This window comes from Trichoplax adhaerens, genomic scaffold (genome assembly GCF_000150275.1).
Source record: "Trichoplax adhaerens TRIADscaffold_3 genomic scaffold, whole genome shotgun sequence".
Classification (NCBI taxonomy): Eukaryota; Metazoa; Placozoa; class Uniplacotomia; order Trichoplacea; family Trichoplacidae; genus Trichoplax; species Trichoplax adhaerens.
Window position 1 is genome coordinate 3,368,990 of NW_002060945.1, and position 22,544 is coordinate 3,391,533.

At 34.2% G+C, this 22,544-nt stretch overlaps 4 protein-coding genes across 4 annotated transcripts; 2 read left to right on the forward strand and 2 right to left on the reverse strand.

Moving 5' to 3' along the window:
- Positions 1–253: 253 nt before the first annotated feature.
- TRIADDRAFT_54371 (uncharacterized protein) lies at positions 254–2,328 on the reverse strand (the record flags this gene model as incomplete). The annotated part of the gene is made up of 2 exons (XM_002110893.1): positions 254–755; positions 2,156–2,328. The coding sequence occupies 2 exons, from the start codon at positions 2,326–2,328 to the stop codon at positions 254–256; spliced, it is 675 nt and encodes a 224-aa protein (XP_002110929.1).
- Positions 2,329–3,878: 1,550 nt separating this feature from the next.
- Positions 3,879–5,224, forward strand: TRIADDRAFT_23029 (uncharacterized protein; the record flags this gene model as incomplete). The annotated part of the gene is made up of 3 exons (XM_002110371.1): positions 3,879–4,154; positions 4,345–4,432; positions 4,707–5,224. The coding sequence occupies 3 exons, from the start codon at positions 3,879–3,881 to the stop codon at positions 5,222–5,224; spliced, it is 882 nt and encodes a 293-aa protein (XP_002110407.1).
- An 883-nt stretch (positions 5,225–6,107) lies between these two features.
- On the reverse strand, positions 6,108–8,780 carry TRIADDRAFT_49999 (uncharacterized protein; the record flags this gene model as incomplete). Its single annotated transcript, XM_002110894.1, has 3 exons — positions 6,108–6,430; positions 7,033–7,216; positions 8,622–8,780. 3 exons carry the CDS (start codon positions 8,778–8,780, stop codon positions 6,108–6,110), a joined length of 666 nt encoding a protein of 221 aa, XP_002110930.1.
- Positions 8,781–16,276: 7,496 nt separating this feature from the next.
- Positions 16,277–17,858, forward strand: TRIADDRAFT_50000 (uncharacterized protein; the record flags this gene model as incomplete). The annotated part of the gene is made up of 7 exons (XM_002110372.1): positions 16,277–16,385; positions 16,797–16,838; positions 16,939–17,035; positions 17,150–17,213; positions 17,376–17,450; positions 17,593–17,677; positions 17,764–17,858. The coding sequence occupies 7 exons, from the start codon at positions 16,277–16,279 to the stop codon at positions 17,856–17,858; spliced, it is 567 nt and encodes a 188-aa protein (XP_002110408.1).
- Positions 17,859–22,544: the final 4,686 nt, after the last annotated feature.

The following is a 22,544-nucleotide window of genomic DNA, read 5'->3' on the forward strand; positions in this document are numbered from 1 at the left end:
CATAGCGCGATATACTGTCCTACCTGAATTAGTAGAGATATATTTTGGAGCATCCACAACGCCTATACATTTACCACTGTGCTCACTTAAAATGACTGCGATCATATAATTAAGGTTATGTAACATTATTGCATATATGTCTAAAATGGATTACTTATAGTACCTATTTAGTTAATTAAAATTTTATTAGCTAAAAGGGCAATTGTTTATAAAACTTTATCAACTCTCTAATAACTTTGCAATTGATTTCATTTTATTTTAATAGGATACATATGCAACCATACTGAAAAAGAAGGAATATTAGGCCTAGTTGTACTTTTCCACTGACGTAACCATAACCGTCATCGTCAGTCAGCTTTTTGCCCAAATTCATAAATGTAGTTAGATCAACTACATAACAAATTTTTAACTTGTCAGAATCAAACTTGAAGCCAACAATAAAGGTGTTATCAATCATCATAACAATCCTGTCAAGAGTCGATGATAATATATTCCATTTAGCAATATTGCTGATATCAGCCTCGTATATTGTAGATAATAACTTGTTTTCTAATAATTCTTCTGGTCGGATTGCAGCAACCATATTAGGATGTAAATTATGTTGTTGGTCATATTGTAAGCAATAAACTTGCAGTACGTATTGGTTGTTAAAGACTACTAACGCCCCTTCTGTAGAATTTTCGCCGAAACTTTCATCTATTACACTGTAATCTCCATCTATTTGGTTGTAGTTTCGTTTTAATATCCATGAGAAGCTGTAATGAGAAAAAAATATTATAACTCGATTAAAAAACATGACCTCTGATACCTACGAAAACTAAGATAGCTTTGTGGTTACAGCATTCCTCCGTTGTACGAGCAATTATAATGATCATTAATTACTCATAATAGGATCGCTTATCATCCTCTCCATTTACGTATGTAGCTTTTACAGTACAGTATGCTGGACGCAGTACCCTATTGACTAATTGCTTTTACAGGAAATACAATAATGGAGTTAAATAACAAAGGACTGACGCCATTTTGAAATCTAACTAACTAACAATCTGCAAAGTATTTCTGTATTCTACCATCCATAATCAGTAGCCTTACACCATAAAATCAATTCGTTGCTCCAGCTTTTAGTTTACTATTTTTGACTGCCTCCATACTGCACCCGGTAGTAGTTTATTAAGGTTTGCCAATCAAAGATATTAGCCATGAACTGCTCGTTTGAAGGTGATTAGAAAGACTTGCCTAATGTAGTATCATACAAGCTACTTACTTGATAGACCTTATTGTTACTATCATCTCATATCATCTTTACATGATCCAGGTACAAATACAGTATTAATGGTGGTTAGTATAAAATCGCAGTAAAGTATTCCTATTTCATTCTACTGTATTTGTATGCTCCTATTTGTAGAACGTATATCTTCTTAAGACAGCACACGTATATCACAAACACGGACTAGTTAGGTAGGATTTAGCATTTTATGACACCTCAATTCTACAGAGTCAATATGAGAAGATTAAGCTGTTTTCTGGGCTATTACAATTTCATACTACTAAACTCGTATGCTCCTAAATGTATTACAGAGTCAATAATAAGATGAAGCCGTATCCTTGGCTACTACAATTTCATTCTACTTTCGTTGTATGCTCCTACTGTATTTGCAGTATATGCAATTAAATACAGAGTACTCATTTATCACCATAGAGATATGGCAATCGATATGGACTACCTGTACTACTAGGTACGATTTAATATTCTACGTATGATATTCATTTTACAGAATCAATTATATGACTCTAATCAAGCTATTTCCTGAGCTACCACTATATCATGTATCCTCATTGGTATGATCCTTGTACAAGGATTGACTGTAGTAAGCATCAAATCACCATTTTCTAGAATATCGATAGACTGTAATGGGACAACCATAATTGATACAACTGTCAACCTAATGTACTGAATGCTCGCAAATGCATGATTTTGGTCTATCTACGTGCTTACAAAAATATGAATCCTATTTTAATGGCAGATCAATATCCAATAGATGAAAAGTCTCAATTAAAATGAGGAATAGCGTAAGATATCAAAATGCAAGGCAGTCTAATCGGCCATCCTTGCCAGTATAAAGAAGGAAGGAAGTAAATGCTCAATGACACATACCATTGAACGCCTTGGAGTAGGCAACTCCATTGACCACTACGAATATTGCAAACTTTCAGATGGCCATGGCCAGTTAACAAAGCAATATAAGTAAACGTTGGGCATACACAAGCATCCACAACTTCTTCAATGGATTGATAATTGGCTAAAGAGCGAAATTTTACAACAAACATGACGGAAAATATGAAGAGGATCCAACTGGCAGCGATGGACTAGCCAGCTAGAAATAGTGATAGGGGACAGTAATAGCCTCTAATGACGTCAACAACGTATTGGCGTCTCAACTGTAGTATGGCTTCAACCTTTTATTGTGACGTCATCCGTCTAAAATCGACGTGTTGATAGTGTTGAATTCATGACTGTGAAAGCCATACTAACGCTATGTAGACTCTGTGTGTGGACATAGTGGGACAAGTTGTCAGTCACACCGAGCCAATATTGACATCAGCAACGCGTCGATAGTGCACTGTTTAATTTATGACTCTTCAACGCATAATAATACTATTAGAGACGGTGTTGATAGGCAATCCCAAAGGGATAAATCGATACGGGGTTAGGCTAGCCAGCCAGTCAGAGGAGTGAACATTTACATCAATATCACCATTGGCCAAGACAGTATTTAGTTCAAGATTGTCAATTCTATAATAGTATAATTTCACTTTGTAGCATAGACACCTATACTAGTAATAGACAGGTATGGAATTGCAGTAAGAAGTAAGAAAATAAACGCTAAACAACAGTGGCTGAGGAAAATCTCATGATGCAAACTACCTGGTACCAGTACCCTTGCGGACCACAAACAGACAGACAGACGCCGCATGAGGACATTCATAACTCATAAACGTGCCACTCCGGCTGACCGGCTGCTCATTGTGCAGCTGTAAATTGCAAGAGCTCCCCCACTCGTCGCTGGAGTTTGCAAATACGGAGCTAGTGTTATTGCTGTTAGACGTAGACCATCTCAGAACGAAAGAAAAAGATGACTAGTAATTTATCAAGTATACTGCTACGACATGGAAGCAAAGGTAACTACTCTTATTTTCCATATGTAGCCACAACTTTCTTCGTTATCTTGTAAAGAACGGCCAATATCATGATCGATACATCTGGGACCCATGGCAATGATGGCATAGCAAGCGGAAAGAACAGTTTGTGCAGCAATGCAGCTCATATATTGCTAGTTAGGAGATTAAATCAAACTAACTACAGTGCTTCGACCTTTTAATCAATGATTTACTATAAATCCACTCTAAGACGATACTGTACAGTCAATTTCTTAATTAATATTGAAAACTGTACAACGACCTATGTGTAGTAATCATAGTTCATTTGCTTCCTATTGGACGTATATGTCGACATCCTGGATTACAATTCATCATTACTGTATCATGCTTGTTAAGATAGATCACAAAAGTATTGATTAGCATGCTTATATTGTCTTGTTTCAAACAACAAACGATCAAGTAGTAATCATACTATAGCAGTATCATATAGTGTAGTCTTTTACAGAGATATTGCAATTCTTGAATTATAATGACACTGTAAAGAATCACTGCATCTTTTGCAAGATCATGAACGATCGCCTCTCAAGGACTGTAATCGAATCCCCGATCCAACCATTTCATTTATAGAACTCATTAATACAGTAGAATGACTTTTGCTCGTCAAAAAATACTCATAAGGATTGATGTTATTCTCCTTTTTTATACTGTCATAAGGATTGATGCTGCGATCTACTAGCACTATCAGGTATTTATCAAGTTCGGTGAAAGTATCCAAGGATTTGCTATTGAAATTGCGTAAACGAACTGGCTTTGCAATTAGTAAATGTCATGCAGCACTTGCGCAACATAATAACAATCTTGACGAAGCTGAAAACTGGTTATCTGCTCAAGCCGAGAAAGAGGGATGGGCTAAAGCTAATAAATTGCAAAATCGTAAAACTGCAGAAGGTTTAATAGGAATATATTATAAGGAACCATATGCAGCAATGGTCGAGGTATTAATTTATAACCATAATCGCGTTATAGCTAGTGTTGCTAATATTTCAAAAGTAGTATCTACTGGTGCCAATTTTTTTGTCTGCTCGCTCATAAAAACTATAACTTTATTTACAAAAATGATGCTCTAAAATCTCAATCGATACTTACAGTATTGTGCATTGTTTATTCTATCATATTAATCTTTAGGTCAATTGTGAAACTGATTTTGTTGCCCGTAATGAAAATTTTCTTAATCTCTTAAACGATGTTGCTTTAACAACTTATCACCATGGAAGTAAATCCATACAGAATACAGGTATTGTAATATCAATTTCTTACGTTCACAAAAATAGAATGATATAAGATTGCAGTTGATTCATTGCATAAAACGACTACATTCGTTTTAGTCGATATGGTGCTTATAAGAGTCGCCAACCAATATTTTTGTATAGTGTATAAGTTGATCGACCTATCCTATTTATTCAAGTAAAAATAGTAATATTAGATCTTTTCCTTACCATAAAATGAATTATTTACATGCTATGCTATACTACTGCTTAAATCATTAGATATCGCCACAATGATTCGATACAATTCCGAAGAAATCGGCAACCTGACAACCCATGACTCTCAGCGAAGTTTGATTAATATCACTGCTGCCACTATTGGAAAGATAGGCGAAAATCTTATATTACGAAGGGGAATATTTGTTGCCGCACCGGCTAACGGCATTTTAAATTATTATATCCACTCGGTTGGAAAGCAAATTAGTTCTGATTTGAATGTTGGAAAATACGGTGCTATAATTGCGTCAGAAAATATAGACAAAAGTCAATCGACGAGTGAAACCTCTAAACTTCAACAACTCAATTTGAGTCGTCAATTATGCCAGCATGTTGTTGGCGTAAATCCTGTTCGGATAAGAAGGGATGCCGCAAGAAGTGAAATAGATGAAGATGCCCTATTAGATCAAGCATTTTTGTTAGATAATAGTGTCCAAGTTGGAGAATTAGTTGAAAGAGAAAACCTAAGAGTGTTAGATTTTGTTCGTTATCAATGTGGAGAGGTGGCTGATGACATCGATTAACTGCTTAAAATGCATCTAAATACAGTAGTTTAACAGTCATCAAAATGAATAGTCCAATTACTCATACATAATACAGTAATAGGATTATTTGAATACTGAATATATGCACTACCTACAAGCATTTAAATCTTAAACTGATTAACAAATTCAATTTTTTAAGGATTTATACAATAAAATCTTTCCCAGAGTCGCCGTTTCTAATTTAAAAGTGTCAAATCAAGTCGACCAAAATCTAATCCGATTCCCTCAAAATTGTGCAAATAAAAATCATCGAAGTGATTGACTATTTGCAGAAATTTGTAATGTGTATTAAATTTAAATTGATCTAGATGCGCCCAGGCAGTATTTGCTTTTACAGTTTAATCGATAAAAATTTTCAAAGGATTTGTGATATTTGAAAATCGTAAATGTTGTACACTGATATGGAAAGCGTATTGGGTGTTTAATATAAATAGGTCATTCATTTCTTACACTTTGAATGAAGGTGTAAAAAAAGTTTCATCTCGGGAAAGTAATAACGAAATGGCAATTTGCATAGGTATTTACCACCATACCATGTAAATTGTGTGCAGTTGGAACATAATTGAATGAACATAGATAGCCTTAATAATGACTACTATTTAGACTTGTATAATTTCAATATCGGCACAGAATATAACTGAATTTATAAGCATGCAGCACATGAAATGATAAAACTTTCCTCCTAATTTCTTATTGAGAACACAATCATGACGTTTCGGTGTAAAATCGGTCATTTTATTTAGCCAAAACTTACAGCATCGATTTTTACAGCACATTAATTCAATCTAGTTAAACACAAAATATAACACTAAGACGAAACTTGCAATAAATAGCATACTGTAAGCTATAGAAAAAGGATTAATTATGATTTATTGTTGAGAGCCGTATGAATTTGATTCATTGGGTTATCAGGAGATTTTTGCCAATTTTTCTTAACTAACTGTTTGACTTGCGATAACCGCAAATTCGAATGCTCTTCTCGAAGTCTCGGTAATTCTTGTTCTTCATAAGCAGTATAGGCTGCTTTTAATCTTCTTTCTGGATGGCGATCGATTTTACCTTCTGATATACTTAAAGCAGTAATGGCATCTTCTACAGATCGTGCCTCTACAATATTGCCTTCAGCTACTTCCTTTGCAATGACATGATTGATATTTTCTTCTAATTCATTCGATACTTCCTTGGCTGAAATCGATACAAATAAGCGAAAGTAGTCAGTAACAAGATAACACTCGTATATCGTAGAAATTATCACCTCCAATTATACTTGCACCGATTTATGGATTGTATTCAAAGATTCAATATTAGTAAATTTTCGGTATACAGTACGGTATAACAGAAACAGCATAGCAGTATAGAAGACAATGATTGTACTAGCTATTGACGGTAAGCTGTTACAACAGTCGGGATAGAAAATGGTGTCCTATACTGAATTTACTAGAAAACGTTATGCTAATTAATTGAATTGTACTAGTAGATATACATTACTGGTAGTACCGTAATATGTTTAGAAATTGACGACTTTGCCTATTTCATTCCTGCGATGAACCTGATAAAGTAACGCTACATGTAGCATCTAAAGTGGAGTGGGTTCTTTACGACAATAAAACATCATTGGTAGGGAAAAGTGTTGAAATATGAAGAGATCTATAATAGGTATTTACTTTGATCAATACCGTACAACTAGTGCATTGTGATATAATTACCAAAGTACAAAGTACGAAAAGGTATACGGTATACAACTTTGCATGGCATCCAATGCAATCCATCTATCCATATCAACAAACCTCGTTCTTGGGCCTTATTCCTATCCCTGATTTCTTTATCCTGAATTTCTTGAATTTTCGCCCTTGTCATTTTAGGGCTGGGATTTTTTCCACTAGGAGAAAAATTCTTTTCTTCCTCATCCAGAGCAGTTTTATTGGCTAATTTCCTTTCTTTCACTTCACGTTGCTTCCTTTCTTTATCAGCCTATTTGGATAAGTTTCATTTAAATTGAATGTTATTCCTACTAACAGATAATACTGTGGATTACAAGAAAATAAAGCTTATTCTCAGCAAGTTTGTGAAAATACATATATAAGATTAATTTCATATTTTAAAAAGTTACTGTACCGTTAATAATTACTTTATAATTAATATTATATAAGTGTATTACTGTATTGGTAGTGTGCATAATTTGTAAATATAAATAAAATTGCTCTAATAACTAATTAATTATATATGTTCTCATCACTGCTAAATGGCCAGAACATACTCGTATACAATTTGCTTGCATATAACATAGGATATTTTATGGAAATTGAGATATAGTAAATTAATTTTTATAAATATTCAAAGGTATATTATCCTCCCATTAGACTACAATCAATTCAGTATGAGCAATAGCCGCGGTTGCAGTATCTACGGTAAAAAATTTGTTGCACAACAATCCAGTATAAATATTAAATATTATGAACACATTGAAGCATTTGGGTCTTTTTTTACAGGCAGGTAATCAGTCATTTCTAACTAAGGTGTGCGAGATATTGGGTTTTTGACGTGTAGCCAATGAATCCTAAGTAAGAGAGCCAAAAGTCTTTTGTACAGAGTACTGTATTTTAATGCAGTTATTTAGATAATAGAGGTGAACATTTCAGTGATTCCAATTCAATACTGAAAAGATGATACCCGAGGAAACAAAATGCTATCTGCAACTTTGACTTTCTTTCAATATCCAAGTTGATAGTAGCGTCAGATTTGACACTTTCCTTCTCATTCTTTGGCATAATGTCAAATCAATTCGTGCAAGGACACTGATCGCAATGTACAGTAGTCCTACTTAGTATTAAGAATGTCAATCAAGGAATCTGTTATCTCATGGATAGCAGTATCAAGAATCAGCCGAGTACCATTGAACTCTCTAACTTGGAGTTTTATCTACAATTTGATGGTACTGTAACCAACTTTGCTCAACATCTACTTTATAAACAGCGATGGATGATTCATTCGTGTATCCAATTTAAGGAAATGCAGAAATTGATGATAGGAGTTTCCCCCCCCCCCCAAAAAAAGAAGAAATGATAATAATAATCATAATTACTCGTCTATAATCAAATCCATTATAACAAAAAACGGAAGAATGATAGCGTGGCATTGCATTCTCTCTCTTTCAATCCATTTCATTCTGAAGGCAGCTGCAGTATTGTGAATCATTGATATCCAGTTTTATTATAATATAGAATTGGAATTGATTCTTTATCATGCGCAGGCTATCAAAGATGCTGCAGAACTTGGATAGTAAGCACTCTCTGCATCATTTGTCTGACTGTATAGAAGTGAATTGGACGCCATAAATCGATTACTATTGGATCAATAGGATCGTTTAAGCACGTACCTTACGTGAAAGCTTTCTCAATACCAATTTATCATCTTCTTGCCATAGAGCATCTTCTGCTTCTTCTCTTCTCTTCACTTCTGATGCTTCTCTGGCAGCAGCTTTCCTCGACCGGGCAGTTTCCGCTTTGGTGTTGGTTCCTTTAAATTTTTTGGGCATTTTGATTCATTCTCTCCTATGATCGTTGTTGATCAGTTGACAACAATAACAGGACCGCCTTAGCGCCACCACTATAGACCCACTGTGGTACTACAGTAGTACTAGTATCAGTATCAGCGGCAGTAAGACCATACAGATACAGTAGAGGAAGAAGGAGAAAACACCCAACCGCCAAGGAATCCTGATCGTGTACAGTACTGTGCACTGTACACCGTATCCTATGTACTGTACACTGTGGAACACCGTCCAAACAGCACAGTACAATGTCTTGTAGGATACTAGAGTACAGTACTGTACAGTACATGGCAGCAGCCCTGGGCAAATAACCCACTTACAGTACTGTACACTAGTATCAGTATCAGCGGCAGTAAGACCATACAGATACAGTAGAGGAAGAAGGAGAAAACCAACCAACCGCCAGGAATCCTGATCGTGTACAGTACTGTGCACTGTACACTGTATCCTATGTACTGTGCACTGTGGAACACCGTCCAAACAGCACAGTACAATGTCTTGTAGGATACTAGAGTGCTGTACTGTACACTATACACTGTACATGACAGCAGCCCTGGGCAAATAACCCACTTACACTGGTATCAGTATCAGCGGCAGTAAGACCATACAGATACAGTAGAGGAAGAAGGAGAAAACCACCCAACCGCCAAGGAATCCTGATCGTGTACAGTATAGTATTGTGCACTGTACACTGTATCCTACATACTGTACTGTACAGTACAGTACTGTACTATGCACTGTGGAACACCGTCCAAACAGCATAGTACAGTACAATGTCTTGTAGGACACTAGTGTACAGTACAGTACAGCAACCCTGGGCAAATAACCCCACTTGGTGAAAACCAATTCCAGTATACTGTACAGTATAGTAGTCTGTTATGTTAGATGTTCATAAGTCCCGTGTGGCGTTATTACTGTACTGTATGTTCTCTTACCTCCATCAGGTTGTTTTTGTGTTATTTTAGTAGTAATTTTAGTCATCATCTACAACGAAACAGTGATTCCAACCAGATACAGTGCTGTAGACTGTACGGTAAAGAACTACTGGATGATATCATAACAGGTTAAATTACCTCTTCCATTCAGTAATATTCACTGCCATGTTAGTACCCACTGCAGAAAGCTCAAAGCCATATTGATTGGCGACTATACTGGTACTGTACCACATCATGAGCAAAAGTAATGTCGCTAGATTGAATGACTAAACTAATATCTACACTAGATGAAATGAATCCTATGGGTGACATCATTTTACGTACCTATCTCGCTTAACGCCACTTTGACTGTCGACTGTATTAGTACTGTACCACATCGTGAGCAAAAGTGATGTCGTAAAACTGAATGGCTAAACTACTAGCTACACTATAGTGAACTGAATCGCTATGAGTGACATCATGTTATGTACCCATCTCGCTCAACGCCATATTGACTGTCGACTATACTAGTACAGTACCACATCGTGAGCAAAAGCGATGTCGTAAGAATGATGTCTAAACTACTAGCTACACTAGAGTGAAATGAATCGCTGTAGGTGACATCATTTTACGTACCCATCTCCCATATTGACTATCGACTGTACTGGTACTGTACGCGTCGTGAGCAAAAGCAATGTCGCTGAAGTGAATGGCTAAACTACTAGCTACACTATAGTGAACGAAATCGCTATGAGTGACATCATTCTACGTAGCCATATTGACTGTCGACTGTACTGGTACGAGTAGTACGTACTGTAGCACATGGTGAGCAAAAGTAATGTCCCCAATCTAGCTCGCTAATCTACTAGCTACACTACAGTGAAATGAGTGGCTATAGGTGACATCATTTACGTACCCATCTGGCTTCAACTACAGTACACCGGTACCAGATATGATGACTCATTTCTTGTACTTCAGTTCATGCTCAAACGTATCATTCAGTTCTATAAGACACTATGACGTAAATAATATGTTGAGGATTGTGTATAGAAAGAGAATACTACGCACTGTTGTTGATATCCAATCCATGTGGACTGCTTGACTAGCGCCATAGCGAAGTAACCGGTAGCGCTATACACTAGCCTATACTCTCACCTACTGTAAGCGTAGGTCTATAGCAAGAGTAGAACTTGAGTAAGCTCAACCGGCAAATTCCCTCCGTCCAAGAGCTTTCGGATCCAACGCCTAAACGCCAATTGCTCTTCTATTAATTTATTCAAATTCAAATCCCATCATCATTATTCTCTCGATAGGGAATGCGTTAGGAGTAAATCTAGCAATCACTGCCCCTAAATCAAGCCAAGAGATAGCATTGGACTAACTGCAAGTACCATTGAAATAGTAGACAATCTTGAGATATTAGCGTAACAGGATAACGAGATCGGCTGTCGAGACTGCTGTTGCCATTCATCGACTATCCATTCAAATCGTTGCCATTCCGATCATCATCTTAAACTATTTTCAACTTTTAGTCCACCATTTTTAGAAGCCATCGCATCAAATTAGGTAAGAGATAGGAGATAGACCCTTCCAATGGATCCAACGTAGTCGATCATAAATACCTCAAATCTGCAGTAAACGTAGAATAAAATGTTGTATTTCAGGCGTCATTGCAACTTCTAAAATGTTCCGATAGGCTTGTATAAGACTAAAACGACAAAGAGCAAGGATCGTTTTCCATCTATCTACTCCCATACCATGCAATCATCGTCCATCATTTTGCCATACTATTAGACTACTAAGAATAGGAAATGCTTCAATAACTTTGATCGTCAGTGAAGAACAGATAGCGACAAGAATAGGATACTAGAACGCTGACGACTAAGCGCAGTTTGAAGAATAGGCCAACACTATACTCAGTACTGTAGTGTATATCGATAGACTTGGATTGAATTCTCCATTATCAATTCGACAATAGTTCAAATAGTATAAATGCCTCAATCGCATTTTTATAAGATCCTTTTCCATAAAATAGGAGGGATCTTGGTAGAATTCAATTTATAATTCAATATTGAAATACGATACTGTACAATCTTGCTAACCCATTCACTATAGATAATGCTCGTATCTACTCATCCATTTCGTATCTAATCCTCAAACTAGGATAGGCGTTATCGATATCCTACGGATACAATCTGCTATCCAATAACTGCATGTGGTCCGGCAAAGTCATCAATAATGAATATAACCAACACAGTTTGATGGCAAATTTATCAATCCATTGCTATATAAAATTGAAGTATTGATCGGTATGCATCAATCACCCATTCTACATCATCATATATTAATTAATCAATCTTTACTTGCATTTCATCATGGAGGAGGATAAAATCTCTTACCAGGCATCATTTCAACCTCTCTCCAGATCAACACCAATAAACAAACTGCCGGCACTACAGCAAAGCACTATTTTAAACCTCTCTCGATCAACATAAATATACAAGCTCTCGGCACTATAGCGAAGCGATTAGGCCGATATCAAATTCAATCTATCTACTAATCCTACGCTTGACAATGGATGCTGATGAATTTAGCGAGGAAAAAAATAATAGCTTAATCAGATCGAAAAATGAAAGCCATCGCGTGGATATGATCATTTTCGATACCCTAAATACCATAGGCAATACCACTGTAAATGCCTATCGAACATTTCCCTACCGTTCTATTTCTGTCCTACCAAGCTCATCATTTACAGAAACTGTAGATACGAGTAATTTTCTGATTGAGACGTGCAACCAATATTGAAACTACGATATACAGTTGGCAGTTGGATAGCTTATGGAAAATTCACCTTTGGGATACTGTATAACTAACTCCTATATGGTACTGAATAGTACTGTATGTGTCACGATGATAAAATTGAAAGGTATCGTTATTGATTGTAGTTTCAAAATTTGTGGGGAAGAATACAATTATGATTAACAAAAGCTTAAGAAACGCTCTAATATTTAACGTTGATGAATAGTGATTTTGTCACTTCAGATGGGTGCTAGTTTCGTTTCCGTCAGCCATTAATGCAAAATACTGTAGTATATCCATAGTAAATATGGCGATAGCCGATTGATACTCGCCTAATAAATGAATCAGTGCAACCTAGGTAGATTTGATTGATGTCTTTTTGAAGAATTATTAATCACAATCGATGGGTATAATCCCTATTAAAGTTGCATACAGGCATTGAATAAAGGCGAGCGTTAGATTGCGATCATAACGTCTACAGTAAAATAAACCTATCTCCCGATTGTAGCACAAATATTAAGTACTAATATATTTGAAAGCCTGCTGTGGTAGAATAGTTTATTATAAAAATTTCATCTATTTTTGACTCCATGACTCGTTGAGTGGCCAATCCTTACTAAACGATGTTATCCGTTATCATCACTACATTTTCCTCCTACACGAGTATTTTACTACCCATTTTCAACGCGAAAAGAACTGAAATCAAGTAAATTTCATCTTGTAATATACAAGAAACTATTTTCTTTTTTCCTTCTATCCCTCCAATTTGAATAACTAAAGATACTGCAACATGATGTATAGTTCATTCCATGAACTTGTCTAGCAGCAAAAAAAACATAGTAAGTTAAGTAAAGTTTTCTGTAAAGTATATGTTATACACTTTGAACACGCAGGTTGGCATAAACGTAGGCGCTTTCTTATGATTAATCCCTTTCAATTTCGAATTGCCAATAGTCAATATCAATATTTTTCCACTAATCGAGTTACATTATTTCATTATTGTCTATGTTTATACCACCTATGAGGAGAGTTCATGGAAGTAAATTCTACTTCATATAGGGCAATAGCAATGGTAGAACCTATGATTGTGAACTCGCAATATACTCTTATCGCGACAGAGGGAAAAATCAAGGGAAATAACTTTTAAACTTAAGCAGAGTAATGGATATATATATATATATGTAGTAGGAAAAAGTAGGATAGCCTTGACGATCCAAGCGGAAACTTTTCATTACTCTTTACGACATGACAAATAACACGTACAGTACTTTGAGCTAAAATTATTGTAGGTGATCGTGTCTGTCATAACTATTCGAATAATTTCCGTGAATGTCTACTCCGCAATCGAATAATGATCATGATCGAAATGATCAATAAAGGGGCGTAAAATAAAAACTTTTTACTAATTCTATTGCAGTAGCTGTCAACAATGGATCGATTATTTTAACGCTGGGTGTTAATCAAAATAATATATGTACTATGCACTACTACTTTATTGAAATTGCTGTCTAATAAATCAGTAACAATGTTCAGTATTTTTATAGACCATTTTATGCTTGCTCGATTTCAAAAGTAGGCCAACGCCATCAAACGCGCTATTCGTATTATCAATGTAAATGATTTAATCATTTGAAAATGAAGCATCAAATTAGATAAAGATTAAAATCAGACTGGAATAGAATTTTTACCTACTTTCTATATCACTTAATTCCCTATGTCAATATTGTTTTCATACAGAAGGCCCAAAAACGGCCCCAAAATATTTGGTATGCTATATCGACGTAGTTTGAATTGAACTTAATTTACTCGACGATTAATATCCAAATCGGATTTGTCAATTTACTGGGAATATGCGGTAAACTGCTTCCATCCAGCTATGTTAGTAATTCTACCCAACCGTTGACATCATTTATGATCCCATATTAAAACTAGTAATGGCAAAATTGAACATGTCAATGACCAGCAAGGCAGAGTTGATGAATAATTGTAAATTCGTTGAAACATTTATCAGCTTGAATAGCTTTTAATTTGATCGTTACTTTAAATGTAAATACTGTAATTTCTATCTCCCTCTCTCTCCTACCAACTTAGACAGTGTAGAATAGATTAGTTTTAGAAAATTGGCAAAGTCCAAGCCATTAATGTACATCAGGGCTATCGGAAAAATGAGAGCTGCTCGCAGGAATATGACTACATCACAACTCAGTTAGCTAAGCCGATGATTCGTGATTTCCGTCTGGCCTGAGCGCTTTCGTCTCTATAATATCATTATTTATTTAGCTAATCGATCAATGCAGTTATTTATACGTCGATTAAAACTAGGAATAGTTCTAGACCGTCAACCTACAATATAAGCGTATTAACTTTTTACATTACCATGACAAAATTGATTAAATCAACGCTTCGTTGTCAATGATTACCTCTTAGATGGATAATATCAACATACAAAATTTACACTAAGACGCTATATACAGCACTGTCTATTGCTACATGATCAATTGATGATCGTATTTCTTGCTTGGATAGGTAAAATATTTCATAATTAATGACTCGTTATAATTAAATTATCTCCGCGATAAACTATAGAACGAATAATTACTTTCCTAACTGATCATTCGATAGACCCTTATGATATCATCGTTATCATGAACATGAAACGCAACTGCTACTATGGTTTAGGAGTCTTTAAATTGCTCTATCACTTATTTACCCTCTGAATGGCTCTTTATTATAAAATCCTGGTCAACGTATGTTTTGTCGTTGTTTTTTCATATTGTATATAATTAGAAATCCCCAACCAGATTTGAATGAACCCAAGAACAGCTTTTTATAAGGGATATACTGTAAATGAATAATAGTCAATAACAAATTTTCGCTAGTCGAAATATTGACATTCAAATGAGGTTAAAAGAAAGAAAGAATTTCTAAAATTAGTTCAATAAAAATCACTTCATCAATGTATAACCTCTGTAAACACACAGAATAGATATCCTGGCATGGGTACATTTTTGTAAAAATGTATCTATATGTGTATATTATATCTTTCCGATAGACAAGTCTTGAACCATCGTCTTTTTCCTCATATAAAAAATAAATGCTATTTGTTAATGACAAAAGATCCGAAAATAAACATCAATTTTTTAAAGAAATTGTAGTAGTATTAGCAGTAGATAATAATATAAAATAGCTCTTGCTAATGTAATGTCAAAGTAGTACAATTTCAATTATCAACGTATACATTGGCAGCAATTTATTTTGGAAAGGGGAAGGAAGTGAAAAATAATCAGCTGTTCTATCATCTAGTCAATAATTTAACAGTTGTCATCGTTATTTATCCTTGCGTAGCTTACAATGGTAATTATTGTTTTATGGAAAAAATAGAAATAGAATATATCGTTGTCCGTATTTGTTATCGTTGAGTAGGCAATAATTATAATTGTACAAGAGATTGCTAAGGGTTTTGCATAGTTTATGATCATATCAGGCTAGAGAAAAAATTGGAATTGTTTTACTTTCTGGCTATCCAATACCTATAATAATAAGTAAAATATCCAAATCTTCAATAAGTATTAGCTAATAGGACAGTCAAAATCTAGCTATTAGAGCTAAAAGGCAATACTATAGCCAATCCATAATTTCATGACTACTGCATACCTGTAAACTCTATCATTCGTAGATATTCTTCTAATAGTAACCTTGGGACTTTCTATTCTTCTACTAATATTGCATCGTATTATATTCTCTTGGCTAGCTAATATCTTGTCAGCAATGGCACTACGATCGATTGCTTTTTGTGGCCCTTCTGGAAGCGGAAAAAGTACCTTAATTAAGATGCTACTCAAAGACTATCCTTATTATTTCGGCTTAAGCATATCACGTAAGTTAAATCGTAAACGATATGTAAATGGATAATATCAAATAGATCAATACATTGTTGCTGTTAAATTTATAATATACATGCCATAATTAAATAAGTTAATATTATTAATATACTTGCAACACTAAAACTGATCTAACGCTAACTAATCTAATTCTACATTACACAATACAAAATTTAAATACTATTCGACATAATCATAATATGGAAATGGTGTTGTAGCATGTCGATAATTAGTAGTACTTGATAGCAATTAATGATCGCAACAACCTTACGGAGTCATACTGAAGATAAAAATATATGCTTGTATATACACACCAGTATAACTAAAACATGGATGACTATATGAATATAACTACAGTCTCAAGCAGACACCCATTAAAATATTCTTACCTTATTTATGGAATATAGATACTACGCGTAAACCTCGACAAGGCGAGCAAAACGGCAGGGGTAAATAGTCATACAATATAATGGAATATTATCTTAATTGATGATTGTATTGATATTTGAATAAAGGTTTAAGTGTCAACTTTGCATATCGTCATGGTAGAATATTATTTTACCCAACGTGATGAAATGACTAGACGTATTAAAAATGGAGAATTTATTGAGAGTGCAGAATATTCGGGCAATCTGTATGGTACAAGGTAATCAATAAATTTCGGTAACAAACTCTATAAAATATCTTCTAATAATATCTCCAGTCGCTAACAAACCAAATAATTTTCCTAATTCCATCATTACAATCACATCTGCTACAGCAAAAAAGCTGTCCAAGATGTAACCAATAGTGGAAAAGTGTGTCTATTGGATATCGATGTCCAGGTATTAAATTAAATCTATCATCACTGTTATAAAGTTTACAATTTTATACATCTACCAATTAGACAATAGAAGCTGTACATAGTACTACCATATCCAAGTATCATAACAGGCGCTATCAACGGATTGCCATTCTTATCATGGATCTGCTCTTAATTTTAATAGGGAATAAAAATACTTAAAAAAACCGATCTACCAGTAACTTATATATTCATTAAGTCACCAAATCAGGCAGAATTGGTAATCATTCATAATTAGTTTCAGTTTTTATCTTATATTAATTATAAAATAGACAACTTAAGCTCTTTTACAGGTTTGATTTTTGGGGATTACGTAGGATATTGTAATTTTTAATCACTATAAAAATTGAATCATATAATAGGAGAAACGACTTAGAAATCGTGCGACAGAAACTGAGGAAAGTCTACAGAAGCGATTAAAAACTGCAATTATTGAAATGGAATTTGGTATGTTCCATATAATCCTTTACTTTCAGTTTTGGCTTTTGCTGTTAATTAACATTTCCAACCCATTATTACTTATTTTTATAAAGGAGAATCACCAGGAGTCTTTGATCATATTATCATTAATGATCACTTGCCAGATGCTTATAGTAACCTTAAAGCAGCAATTACGACGGTACTATAGCGCTTTTAAGTTCTAATGACTATTGCCACTGAATGTAGCTATCAACATTTCCTTCACTATAATTATGTCGATTTCAGTAGTACCCGATATTTACTTTGCGTTTGGCAAATTTTCTATCTTATATAGGAAATAGAAGCAGCTAAGAGGTTTCACGAAGAAAATGGAAATTCAACGAAATTTTAAACAAGTGTGATCAAAAATTCGTATCTAGAGTTATATTCCTTAGCGATGATCATCAGAGTACCCATATTTCATCCGTAGCTCATAACTACTCAGAACTGGTGTTTGAAACTTTTTTGCGCATTTATTTTTATTATTTTAAGTAGATAATTATCCATTAGATGCTACTCAAATTCGATAAATATTACTATTATCATGGAAGTTTGTCTTTACATGCATATCTTTGATACTTCACATAAACCAACTCTGTAGCGTATTTCATTTTCTGCGTTCCGATAAATATAATCAAGTACGGGTATATTTAAACCATTTCTGTAAATTTACTTGCGAAACCTCATGTTGAAAACGATAAACCGATGAATAAATAGCACTGTTTGAAAATTATCTATTAACATAGTGGATAGTTGCAAACTTATCACTACTGTTTTATTGAACAGATGATAACGGTAGTGTACTGGAAATGAATTTTTGCCCGGTACGTAGGCTTGATTACTGGACATAAATGTATTTAATTAAGTTAATTAATATCTATCTACGATAAGGTCATTATTATTCATAAACTTTACACTTTCTACTAATATTATCCCGAAAATTAGTATTCTTCAGAATGAAACTATCTCGTTATATTAGACAGTTACTGCGATTAGCAATTCAGAAGGCAAATGTTCCTAATTAGTTAAGCATAGCAAATTAACGATGTATACCGATTTGGTGTCCTACATAACAATGATCTAGCTATAAACTGCAATAAATTGTAACCTCTTTACGAAAATTATGGAAGGTCTATCTTTAAGAAACGTTTATTTCATACCGTATATCACCGATAGCTTCATAGCTTCGGATTGTACGGATATACAAGTAATTCTATTATACTAATTGGTTCGTAAATAATAAAAATAATTAATTACCTAAGTTGGACATGATGATACTAACAGTAAAATAAAAAAAGCTAGAAATTGCCTCTAATGTACTTATTAGTTTTTGGTTTTGCTTCATAAGAATATTCATTAACAGAAATGCAATTCGTATCACAAGATCGTTCAAATGACTTCAGTAGGAAGTAGTAAAAATTATAGGTTCGCTTATAGACTTATTATTTACACCTCAAATGAGCCACAATCAAGTAGTTATCAGTTACATAATTATATGACAGTATAATGGCATACAGTATTATACAATTGGCTATCAATACTTATTAATTAATATGTATGCTATTAACACTGTGGAAATAGCAAAAATTTCTGGTAAGAATGAATCTGAAATTTATATTCAATCCAACATTTAACTTGAAAAACTTACTACAAGTTATACCTACCAATAGTTGATGCAATACTATAATCTTGCTATCATATTGCGCAATTATCCAATGTAGCTATTATTATATAATTATCGATAAATTCTTGCAAGGAATAACCATCAGTCTAAATTTATAAACCATCGATGATTATTACCAATTTAATTTGCTGAAAAAAGTGAAAGAACCATAACTTTACTATTCTGTGAACTTTTCTTCTGGAATATCATCTCCTGCAGTATCTTCAATTTTATCATCATCTGTTTTATCTGCCTGCGGGGGCTCAGCAGAAGCATCTTCTGCTGCATTTTGATCACCATCCAGCTGGGAGTTTTCCACTGGCTGTTCTTCATCAGGAGGTGAATTTTCCGCTTCCGCTGTTCTATCGTCGTCACCAGTAACTGAAGCTACTGGTTCAGTATCTGCTTCTGCCCCTTTCTCCTCAGCATTTACAGAGATGTTATCTTGTTTTTGACTTGCAGCTTCCGAAGCTTCATCTTGTTGTTCATCTCTAACTGATTTATTATCTTCAGTATTATCAACTTCTTCTTGCTCCTCATTATTAACTGCATCTGCATCTACAATAATAATAGCGCTAATTAAATTAGTAATAGCTTCAAATAACTTACAATTTTGATAGAACCAACACAATATAATCATATACATATTTTAAGTCTATCAGCTTTACCATTTGTCTGAGCCTCTTCTGAATTTTGTTCACTATCTTGATCATTTGTACTCTTATTATCGTCTACTTCAGGATGTGCACTCTCTGAACGATCACTCTGATGCAAACTAGTGGTATCGCCATCTTCTTTAGTGCTCGCATTTTCAGCTTGATTACCCTCCTGATATATTATAATAAGCATTTCATGATCAAACTTAAAAAGAAGTAAAGCATTTTACTTATAAACAAAAGTATTGGTAAAATATCTGTTCCGCGCTCTTGACTCAGAATTTCTTTTAAATTTCTAACGGTAATTTTCATCATGTGCATATTTCGTCAATATTAAACTTAGACTCACGTCTTCAACCGGTACTTCATCATGTTGCTCTTCTTCAACAAAATCAGCATCTTTCCCAGCTTCATCTTCCAGTTCACCATCTTCAGGTACATTTTCTTCATTTGTTGTATCTCCATTAATCGGCTTACCATCATCCGTTTGATCTACTGCTTGTTCCTCAAAGTCATCACCGTAAGCTTCTTCTTCATTCCCCTCATCACCAACTAAATCACAGATAAATTACAAGAAAACGATATAGATTATCAGTAGATGTTTAAAACTCTTCAAAAATCGATATTGAAGGCGATAGCAATAAACCTATTATCCTTTATAACAACTAAACATTTACCTTTCAAAGCCTTTGTGGCTGAACTTCCGAAGACGACACCAAGTTTATCTACTGCTTCTTCATAACTCGTACTTCCATGCAATGCATTAGATACAATATTGGATCCAAACATAGCTCGAAGTCTAAGATGATTAACGAAATGAATCATTTAGTAAACGAAATTATAAAGATATTTGTAAAATAAAATGATTATAGTTTTTTAAGATATAATTTATCAACGTATGAACGTACGAGGTGGGATCCTTTTGCTTAGCAACATCAGGATCATTACAGCCGATCATCTTTCTAAAACCTGAAACGGCTTCTTCTTTCTCCAAAATCATAAATAGGGATGGTCCACTAATATAATAAATATACAAGTAAAGCAATATTTAATAAAACAGAATAAAATAAAGTAAGCTGGCTAATATACCTAATCAATTTCATGTTAAATAACGCATTATTGTGATACTGTAATTAATTAAATAAAAATTAGACTAATAATTCAATTATAGCTGCAATTTGGTTTACCTGCTCAAAAGGGAAGTCAAGCTGTCAAAGAAATCCTTTCCTTCATGTTCTTTATAAAACTTAGAAGCTAGTTCCTTGGTTAATACAGTTTCCTCTTGCATTGCAATATTAAATCCAGCATTTTCAATTTCTTGGATAATTTTTTCTATGTACGTGAAATTAAGGAAAAATATTAAGATGAGATGAATTCAGCTATAGCTCTAGTTAATTCCAATAAGAAATCTACATTTCGAGTAGTGATACTTGGGTAAATTTACCTTTATTCTCCATTCCATCAGGCTTAATCACAGCTAAAGTTTTCTCAAGAGTCTTCTTCCGCTCTGGGAAAAAGAATTCCAATTCTTTTTCCGCGGATTCATGATTTTCACTACCATGAACTACATTAACATCATCCGAGCTATAACGAGCTCGCAAACTAAAAAATTCAACACAGAACTAACATCAGCTCTCTTATATCGCGAAAGGTATTATAGTGAAGGTTTGCGTTTGTAAACATATCATACCTCGATGGTGCTAGCTCTTTGGCAAGGTTAACATCGGGTGGTCCAATCATATCTCTCCAAGCATCAACACTATCTTGTTTTGCTAATGCCAAGGCAACTAATGGACCACTAATATCGAGTAAAAGTTAGCATTAACTATAGTATCAAAATATATAGTACATCTAGAATGTTGCTTTAAACACATTGATCGCTTAATTCTGTTACACTGAGACCACAGATCAAAATTAGCGTGATAAAAGTATAAGTATGTACGGTACATTAGGATGAAAATGATAGTCAATGTTACTATCGAGAATTCCAATTCATAAATTGCTTTAACTAACCTAGTCATTCGTGTAATTAATTTCTCAAAGTAATCCTTCGATTTATGCTCTCTATAAAACTCCTCAGCTTCTTCTCTCGTTAACTGTATTTCTTTTTGAATAGCAATAGTAAATCCAGCATCTTCAATCGCTCCTATAATTCTCTCTGAAAGATATTTCAAAAATTTTGGTACACAATGTAAAAATTGCATTTATTATACGCATTACAGATTGTAATTAAGAATAAATCCATGAATTTATTATAAATAATGGAGTGTAATGAAATACATACGTTTGCTTTCGGAGTCAGTTTCGGGTCTAATTAGAGCAAGAGTTCTTTGCAGCCTCGATGGAGGCCTTTCCTCAGTTTGAGGACGAGAACGAATGACTTTAGGTACAGAAAAGTCTGGGAAGAAAAAGGCTAGTTCCCTATTATATTAAAAAATTTAGGAGAAATTGCTTACAACTTCTGGTAGGATGTTGTCATGTATATATCAAAGTAGCTAATTTACCTAGCAGCATTATCTAGTGAATCACTGCCATG